The sequence below is a fragment of the Arachis hypogaea genome, chromosome 11 (genome assembly GCF_003086295.3).
Source record: "Arachis hypogaea cultivar Tifrunner chromosome 11, arahy.Tifrunner.gnm2.J5K5, whole genome shotgun sequence".
Lineage (NCBI taxonomy): Eukaryota > Viridiplantae > Streptophyta > Magnoliopsida > Fabales > Fabaceae > Arachis > Arachis hypogaea.
In genome coordinates, this window is record NC_092046.1 from 130,127,878 (window position 1) to 130,137,506 (window position 9,629).

The 9,629-nt window shown below is 25.7% G+C and overlaps 1 protein-coding gene across 1 annotated transcript; it reads left to right on the plus strand.

Annotated features, from left to right (window-relative positions):
- Window positions 1-280: 280 nt before the first annotated feature.
- LOC112722615 (MADS-box protein J2-like) lies at window positions 281-8,304 on the plus strand. The gene is made up of 8 exons (XM_025773709.2): window positions 281-623; window positions 4,081-4,159; window positions 4,251-4,312; window positions 4,392-4,491; window positions 4,726-4,767; window positions 5,422-5,463; window positions 5,762-5,910; window positions 7,964-8,304. The coding sequence occupies exons 1-8, from the start codon at window positions 439-441 to the stop codon at window positions 8,046-8,048; spliced, it is 744 nt and encodes a 247-aa protein (XP_025629494.1). The 5' UTR covers window positions 281-438; the 3' UTR covers window positions 8,049-8,304.
- The last annotated feature ends 1,325 nt before the right edge of the window (window positions 8,305-9,629 follow it).

Consider the following 9,629-nt stretch of genomic DNA (forward strand, 5'->3'; position numbering starts at 1 on the left):
TTGTGGTATACAACACTAGCCAAATTTAAAGAAAATTAAATTGAACATTTTGAGGTACAAACATAAAGTTAAAAACCATATATACTAATACTAGCAACGAAAACATGAAAAATAATTTGGCATTTATTATTGGTTAAGCCAATTAAGCGTATGTATATTTTTGTGGCTGTAGAGAAGAGAAGATAGTAGTAGTAGAGTATAGTACACCAAAGAATACAGATATTATAAATAAAGAAGAGATAGAAGAAGAAAGCACCACTACTAATAAAAGCAGGAGGGAAACCCTTTATTATTTCTACTTATATTTGTTGAATTGCACTACTACTACTACTACTTCTACTATTGTTGTTTTATCCCTTTTGGTACCCCTAGCATAGAGGGCTTTTAAGAAAGGACTCTCTTCACTTAACCAATAGAGGAAAGAGAGGAGTTGAAGACATGGGAAGGGGTAAGGTTGAGTTGAAGAGGATAGAGAACAAGATCAACAGGCAAGTTACATTTGCAAAGAGGAGAAATGGTTTGCTCAAGAAGGCTTATGAACTCTCAGTTCTTTGTGATGCCGAAGTTGCCCTCATCATCTTCTCTAATCGCGGCAAACTCTACGAGTTTAGCAGCACTTCCAGGTATATACTTTCTAATTTTTTTTTATAGATATGTAATTCATTATTATTGGGATAGCTATCGATTTTTTGAAAATAAAAAAATAAATTTTTTTTTTAAATTAAACAAAATCTTGAGATGTATCCCTTAATTATTTTTGGAATGTTTTAGTGTGTGCCTAAATGTTTGTGCATAAACTAAGTTGCAAAAGAATGTTCTTTTATGTACAAGTGTTTTTGTTTTGGTCATTTTTGTGCAAGATCTGTGTGTTCTTTTACTCAACTTAACTACTTGCTGTTTTTGAATATAATCAAGAACAAAAAACTATGTGTGAAGTGTGTTCAAGTTCCGATCTTTCCAGTTTTTTTCACTTTTTTTTCAAGAATTTAGATATTTTTTTTTTAAAAAAAAATTGACAAATGAAATTGTTAGATATTTCTAGTTTTTACCCCTTTGATGAAGATCTGAAATCATTGAAAACTTTGCTTTATTTAAAGATGAGTCATGTTCTTGAAATAGCTAGGGTTACAAACATACTTTTCTGGACACCAGGTGTATGTAGTAATATAATGGTGTATGTTACAATAATTGATTTTTCTTCTTTCTTTCATATTTTTTCAAAAAATAAAAATAAAAATAAAAATTTTGTTCAATAATGTATGTTCGCTGAATTTAAAGGTCAATCCTCTCAATTCTTTTCTCCCAAGTTTATTAAACTTGTTTGGAAATTTTCTATTCATTCGGATAAAATCAGGAACTAATTAATTCATTATTTAACCCTTAGCTTGAATATAGTAATCCATCTGTTTTGATTTTTTTCCCTTAAAAAAATAAAACACTGCATCTGATAAGAGATTGATTAATGGCTTTCTTCTTTCTCTCTTCTTCCTCTTCTTTTTTTAAAAATAAAAAATAAAAAAAGAAAACCATACACTAAAATTCTATCATTTAGATCCTCTCAAATTTTTTGCCAGGTTAATCAAATTTACAGAATATTTGGTATTCAATTCCTTATTAAGATAAAAACCGGGAATTATAATTTATAACCCTCACAAAACCATCCGTTTTGAGTTTCTAACTTTTAGTGTGTTATTTTGTTAGTCAACAAAAGTTTCACTAAATGTGATTATTATAAATAAATTATTAATTAATTAAGAATGGAGGGTTTACTGTTATGATTTTGGTGTCAGATAGATGGGATGTTTGATATGATAAAACCTGTTTTAGCTTTCTAAAGCTGCAAAAATTACCGGCAATCCTTTAAACCGTTGTTTAATAGTTGTATTTGGTTTTTCATATACAACTACTACTACCACCTTGTCCTCATCAGGTTTTGCAGTGAAGCACTACAGAGTACACAAGACAATTATGTGCACCTTTCAATAATGTTTGTCTATAAATATTATAACTATAAGTATGTATTAAAAATCAATTTTTATGTATTTATTTATAAATATATAATTTATTTTATATATTTTTAATGTATATGTTGTATTTTGTTAAAGATAATTATTTATATATTTTTTTATCAATTTAAATTTTTTAAAAAATGATATCATAAAGTAATATCAAAATTTCTATTTTTAAAATGTTTTGAGTTTGAATCTTATAAGATTTTATTAAAAGAAAAAATTTTGACATAAGATAAATAAAAAAAATTATACAAATTAAAAATTGTATGATGATAATATTTTAATATTTATTTTATACAAATAATTAAATTTAATGATTAATCTTCAAAACATAATTGACACATATTATCGCAGTATAATCCAAGTCAATACATTGTTTTTACTTACTAGAATACTAGCAATTATTATTATTATTATTTGTCTTGATCTAATGAAGTCTACTTGTAAATGCAGTTGTCAGGGTGTTCGTTAAATACTCAGTTTTTGTTTATATTTACATATTATATATCATCTTCGTATTGACCATTGGATCATTATAGGCTCTCTCTAAAACGTTACCTAAGTTCGGTTAATTGGTGATACCATAGAAGGTTGTTATTATTGTCAACTGTTAAAACTTAAAAAGTATACATAGGTTAAGTGCTAAACTTGCTTTCGTAGCTTAGTTCTTTAACTTTAATATGCCATTATTATAACAATAATTTTCACAGTCATGATCCCAAATATTGTTGCACCTCTAACTTAGACATATAAAATCTAGTTTTATATTTTCCGAAAAGATTAATATATAAAAGATTTTTTAATACAACTATTTTATAAAAGGTTAACATTGTTAAATAATTAAAAAATGTTATTTTAATTTTAGCAGTATTATTTTTAAAATATCATAGCCAACTGTAACATATATAAGTCTACTAGAATATACATATATATATGTTTTACAATCATTTTAAGGTTGAGTTTGTATAACTTGCTTCTTTCAAACGAAGAATTGCAGTAAACTTTATGCAGAAAGTTGTGAGATCGCAACATCCTTTAATTACCATCAGTCCATCATGTGGAAATATTGCCATAAATTAATTACACATTGATTGAAGCTTAGCTTTAGGTTGAGTTCACTTAATTAATTAAATGTTGATAAGGTTTAAGTAATGTTACATATTTCAGTCTTTTTAATCCAACTAAATTAAATAATAAAATCTATAATAATTTTTGCTATGATTTTCATCCTGTCAGACTAATTTGATAACTAAAATAATTAGCTAAAAACAGTTAGAATTTATTTTAGAAAAAGTTTAGGAGGCTAGCAACTTTGTTAAATTTTGGCCAGTATGTAACCAGTAAAGAAAAGTGAGTCATTGGATGAAATCTCACACCAATCTTACAACATTAAAACCATCATTGATGACTATTTGATGGCTATAAATCACAAAAATTACTGGCTCCTAGCATTCCTCTTTATTTTATTTGACATTCATTCATTATTATAATAATTAATAAATAATAAATAAAATAAATTATGATTATTTTTTTTTATTTTCCTAACATTACCGACCAACCATGTTAATGTGTCATATATATTTGTACACACTCACGTCAAAGCTAAGTTTGTATATAAATTAGTAATTGTGTATTAGATAGACTAAGTGTGTGTACATATTGTGAATATATATTGACCAAAAGATTAAAGATAAACTGTTAAACTCTAGTTTATAGTAAAAATATTTATTTCAAAAATATAATTATTTATATATTTTTATTTATCTATAATTAAAATGCTTAGGATAAATAATAATTTTATGACATAGAATTAAAATTTTTATATATAAAAGCCTTGAGTACAATTCTGGTTTAGTTTAAAAAATAGTAATTTAAAAAAAAAAAAAGTGGCATACAAAAGATAAGTTAGTGTCTAATATTTTATTTTTGAAAAAATAGTATGGTAAAGAAATTACATCATTCAAAAGACAAAAAGAGTAATTTGTTATTTTATTTATTAAAAATTAGTTTGTTTTTTGCTATTTGAAAATAATAATAACTAAATTTTAGAGTGATTTATGTGTGACAGCATGATGAGAACTCTGGAGAAGTATCACAAGTATAGTTACAGTGCTCTCGAGTCTGGTCGACCAATCAGTGACACGCAGGTAATCAACTACTTCCTCACAAACATTATTACATACATTTTGTTACAAACTTGTTTTGTGGAATTCTGATTTGTGATGAGTTGGGTGACAGACAAATTACGAGGATTATAAGAGACTAAAAGACAATGTAGAAGCTCTCCAACGTTCTCAGAGGTATAATATAAATATACCATAACAACATTTAATAAATAAGGTCATATATATGTATGTGTTAATAATTATTATTAAAAAGGAACCTACTGGGGGAAGATCTTGCTCAAATGAATACAACTGAGCTGGACCAGCTTGAGAATCAACTTGAGGTAGCACTCAAGAATATTAGGTCAACTAAGGTATTCATCATTCCAATTCTTTAATTGGACTAATGTCATCATAACATATTCACATTTAATAATTAACTTTGCAATGCTGTTATGCTTAAATATATAGTTAGTAGACTTGAATTTCTTTTACTGCTGGCTAGTCTGGACTCTGGATATCTAGTCTATCTTTAAAGTTTTGAAGGTATTTAATTTCCTGATTATTTTGGTTTTTTCTCTAAATAATTCTTTTCTATATTTTTTTAGACTCAGTTTATGCTTGACCAACTTGCTGATCTTCAGAACCGGGTATGTGCTATTGGTTTAATTTCTCTTTTTTCTTAATATTAGACAAGTTGTGTTACTTGCAATAATACTCCTTTTTTATACACTTCCCACTTTTAAATACAAAAAAAACTATAATTGAAAAAATAAAAAATAAATGTATACTATTTTCTAAATAAAAAAGTCATTAGGTTAAGATATAACAAAAAATAGTGTAAGTATTACTTCTAAATGTTAGAGTTGCTTATAGGTGTCAAACAAGTTGGTCTGGTCCATTTAGGCCTGCTTGACTAATTATATTATGTATATGTGTCTCTAAAATGAAAGCTTAGTCCATTTATTTTTTATTTTTTATTTAAATAGGCAGTTTTTTATTAAAAAATAAAAAATGGGCTAAAATAACTTAAGATACTTTGGTTAAAATATGAGATATTTGGATTCAATTATTAAAAACATTATTAAAATATTAAAAAAATGAAAAAAATTTAAACGAGTTAAACAAATTGGATCATTCTATTTATTTTATGAGTTAATCAAGTTAAACTCGTTAAAAATTTTAGATATTTAAAATGTAAAATAAATCAATTCAACAAACTCAACTTATTTTAACCGTTATAAATTTAACTTATAATTGATTGACACCTTTAATTTGGCATTATTTTACTGAATGTGATGCAGGAAATGGCGCTTGTTGAAACAAATAATGTGCTAAGGAGTAAGGTAACACATTGATTTTAACAAATAAAATTCAGTAATAGCTAAGAATAATGTTGTGTAAGGGTAAGAAAGCAAAGGGAGTAGTGGAACAAACAAGAATATGATTAGGAAATGAGTAATGAGTAGTGTTATGACAGGTGGAAGCTAAGATAGTGAATGTTATGTCATACATAGAATCATTCTGAATTATTATTATTATTATTATTATTTGTAACTGAAAGTGAAAGAGATAGATAGATGAGAAGCTAAGGTAGTTGTCGGTTGATACTGATGAGAATTGAAAATGCATGATTCTGTTTAGATGAAACAGTTAGAAGAACTGAATAATCACTCATCAGAAGTGGCTTTGGAAGACGTGGGCCCCACCATTCACTACAACCGCTTTCCTTCTCAATCAGATCACCCATTTTTCCAACCTGTTCTAGGAGTTAATTCCAACTTGCAAATTGGGTATGTAAAGTCATCTCTCTCTCTCTCTCTCAGAATTTTATCATGGTTATGAAAACTGAGTTGAATTCGCTAATTTGGCTCGATTAAGTGATAATTGCTTACTAAATTAGCTCAGTTTAAGGTAAAATTTATTTATTAACAAACTGATTAAAATTTACGAAAAAAATTGCCCAAAAATTTAGTTAATAGATCAAATTGGTGCAGTTTTTAATAATTAATCAATTTAAAATAAAAAATTATATATTTTATATACAAATATATTATTTTATTATATTCAATTCAACTCTAATTATATCTCAGTTGAACTTTCAATCTTTTAAATTTTTAATTTTATCGGTTCAATTTTTATAACTCTAATGCTTACATATACTTGTTTAAAATTTAAGGTAAACTATTCTTAAGTTTTCAAAAATTAGATTAGTAAAGTATTATTTTAGTCAATGTATGTCTTAACTTTATTTTTAATGTTTAAAATATTTTATTTTATCTTAAATATTTTATTTTTTTCTCCAATCAAATTATTTTTTTTTAAAAAATACTATTTTTTCTACTATTATCTTCTTTTTCTTATTTTTCTATTAATTTTCACTCTTTATTCACTACAACTTTCACTGTGACCAATATAATTACGATTTTTGTTAATTAAATAAAGAAAAATAGTATTTTTTGAAGAAAATATTTTAATTTGATCAAATAACTAAAATAAGACAAAATAAGATATTTGAGATAAATATAAGATATTTAAAATATTAAAAATGAATTAAAACTTAATTGATACATTAGAGACTAAGACAGTGGTTTACCGTACATTATATTATTATACAGGATAATAAGTTACTTTTAATTTGTTAAGTCCATGATTTTAAACTATGCATGGCTGTGATTGGGTTAAAATGTGAAAATTAAAATCGTTTAATAATAATATTAATATTGATGAAGTCTAAATTGCTACAATAACAATAATAATAATAATATTGATGAAGTCTAAATTGACATTTAGTTATGAGTATAGAAAATTATCTAAAATAAAATCATTTGGTATTAACTAAAAGTTTTCATTCGAGAGATATTATTATCTAAAATAAAAATATATATTAATATACAATAAAAAATTATGGTAAATTCTACTCTATCCTTTATAAAATAAAGGGTAAATTACCCTTTGTGACATATACAATAATTATTCATAAATTATTCCAAAATTCACGTTATCTTCTCTTTTCTTTTCAATTGATGCGATGTTTATCTTGAAACTTGATAGTAGTGTCATTTTTATAATCGCACCAAATACACCTCTTCTTCTCCAATTTTAAAACTATCATTCCTCTCAAATCCAATCACTATTTCCAATCAATTAGGTTAGGATTTTGAACTTGTTCATATGCTTTCAATCTCCTATTTCAACGAGCACATCTATCAATTTTTCAGCTCTCTCCTTTCTAAGATTTTCTTCCTAGTATTTTTCTTAAAATTCAGTCGGATCAACAATGATACTTCTCTTCAGATAACCAACCCTCATAGCCTTGTATAACTATATAACAAAAACAAACCAAATATTAGTTAATCATAAAAATAATGAGTCAATAATTACCATCTTAGGATTTTTATTATCTAAATAATAATTGAAAAATAATTTAAGAATAATTAAAGATAAAAAAGATAAAATAAAATATCTTGGTGTCTCTTTTCACGCACTAATTATCATTATTTTTAACTAATATATCACAAATTTTTATCAGTTTTTTAGCTCTCTCTTTTTTAAGATTTTCTAGCGATCGTATTAGAGATAGCAATTAGATTTGACGATCTCATTCGAATTTTGAAACTCTAATTAAAAAATAATTTATCAATAATCATGGTATATACCACAAAAAGATAATTTACCCTTTATTTTAGGGAGAGTATGAGCGTATGGTAGAGTTCACAAAAAATTATACATAGAATGATATTATTAAAAATATGAAGAACGATATTATTCCCAACATTATATGAGTTTAATTGTAAGAATAACTTATCGTTAAATTTATCCCCCTTTTTTTGTATATTATTACAGATACAATCAGAGCATTCATCATGATGTGAACGTTGGAGCTTCATCCTTAACTATGCAGGGATTCGTCTCTGGGTGGATGCTTTGACTACATTAATGGCTGGAGATAATTGCATTCCACAAAGACCAAATGCAGTATTTAGGAATGGAATTAATGATTCTACCATATTTATCCTCAACTTATATATTTTTTTTTTCCGTTTTTGCTTTTCCCTACGCACACTATTAATTATTTACAAAATGTTTTAAATAAATGAAAATTGTTAGTATATATATCCTACGAAAATACGAGAATCCTAGAACGTTGTATAATTAATTGTATTATTTGAAGTTAACACTTGTAAGCTCGCTTTTTTAATGTTAATTAAGTTTTCTAAAGTCAAGATGCACCTTGCTTTCATTGGTTTGTATATTACTATAGATAATGTTTGGGAGATAATAACTAAAATTATTTTATTTAATTTAATATTTATTATTATTATATATATATATATATATATATATATATATATATAATACTTTTTTTTGTTGACTGGAGATAAAAAAAAAAACATAAGTCAATTCACATGACAAAGGATTTATTTATATTACAAAAATATTATTTGTCTTTTAAAATTCAATCTTTGTTAAGCTTTTTTAAGAATTTAATTAATTTGAATATTTACTTTTACATATTAGTTGTTTAAAAAATTAGAGAAATTATTTATTTTTTTTTTTTTTCTAAAAATTGAATAAAGGATAATATTTAAAAAATATCTAATTGCACTATTTATATTAACAAGATGAACAAGTTTATTGAAAAAGTAAAACTATTCTACATAACAAGTCGTATTAGGGACAGTTATTTTTGTCATAAGATTAACAATATTATGACTTATGAGCTATCCTTTAAATCAAATTAATATTCATCTTTCACTTTTAATCACTCATATCTTTGATTTTTTTTTTATCAAATTTTACTGTTGAATAAGTTCAACAAACTATCTTTTTTGTATAAGTAAGAATGCATCCAAACATTCAATGTCACAGGTCATCTCACAAAATCCACACTCCTAAGCAAGCACTAGGTCTTTCTAAATAGCATAGAGCTCAACATGAAGGACAAAAAAAGTTGCTAGGTACCCACTACGCCCTTTCATCGAACAACTATCCGAGTTTCGATTTAAATAACCAAAACTAGCAAAACCGATCAAATCATTCAAACTAGCATCACAATTAATTTTTACAGCATTAACAGAAGGAAGGGTCCAAGTGAGGAAGATGGACAAAGCACTTAAAGAGCGATGTATAGTAAAAATGCTATGAAGCTCTCAAGATGTGCTACAAATCATACTTGCTACATTATCAGTGCTCTAAGGCTCATCTAGATTGAACAAATCATTATTTCTATTTCGCCAAATCCACTAAAGAGCTGAGTAAAACAAAGTCACATCATCATGATTATAGTCCTTCTTAATCCATCTATTCAAATCCGGATTGACTGAAAATAAATCCAAATATTTTCATATCTCCTTGGCCTTGGGACAATCTTTATGACATTGCAGAATAGTTTCTGAAGCCCCTTAATATTTATCACAATAATTTGAAGAAGATAACTCTAAGATTGCCTAAACTCTGTCGTATGCACTATATTTTGAAGATTGAGCAAAATTAAGAATTTGAACTTCTT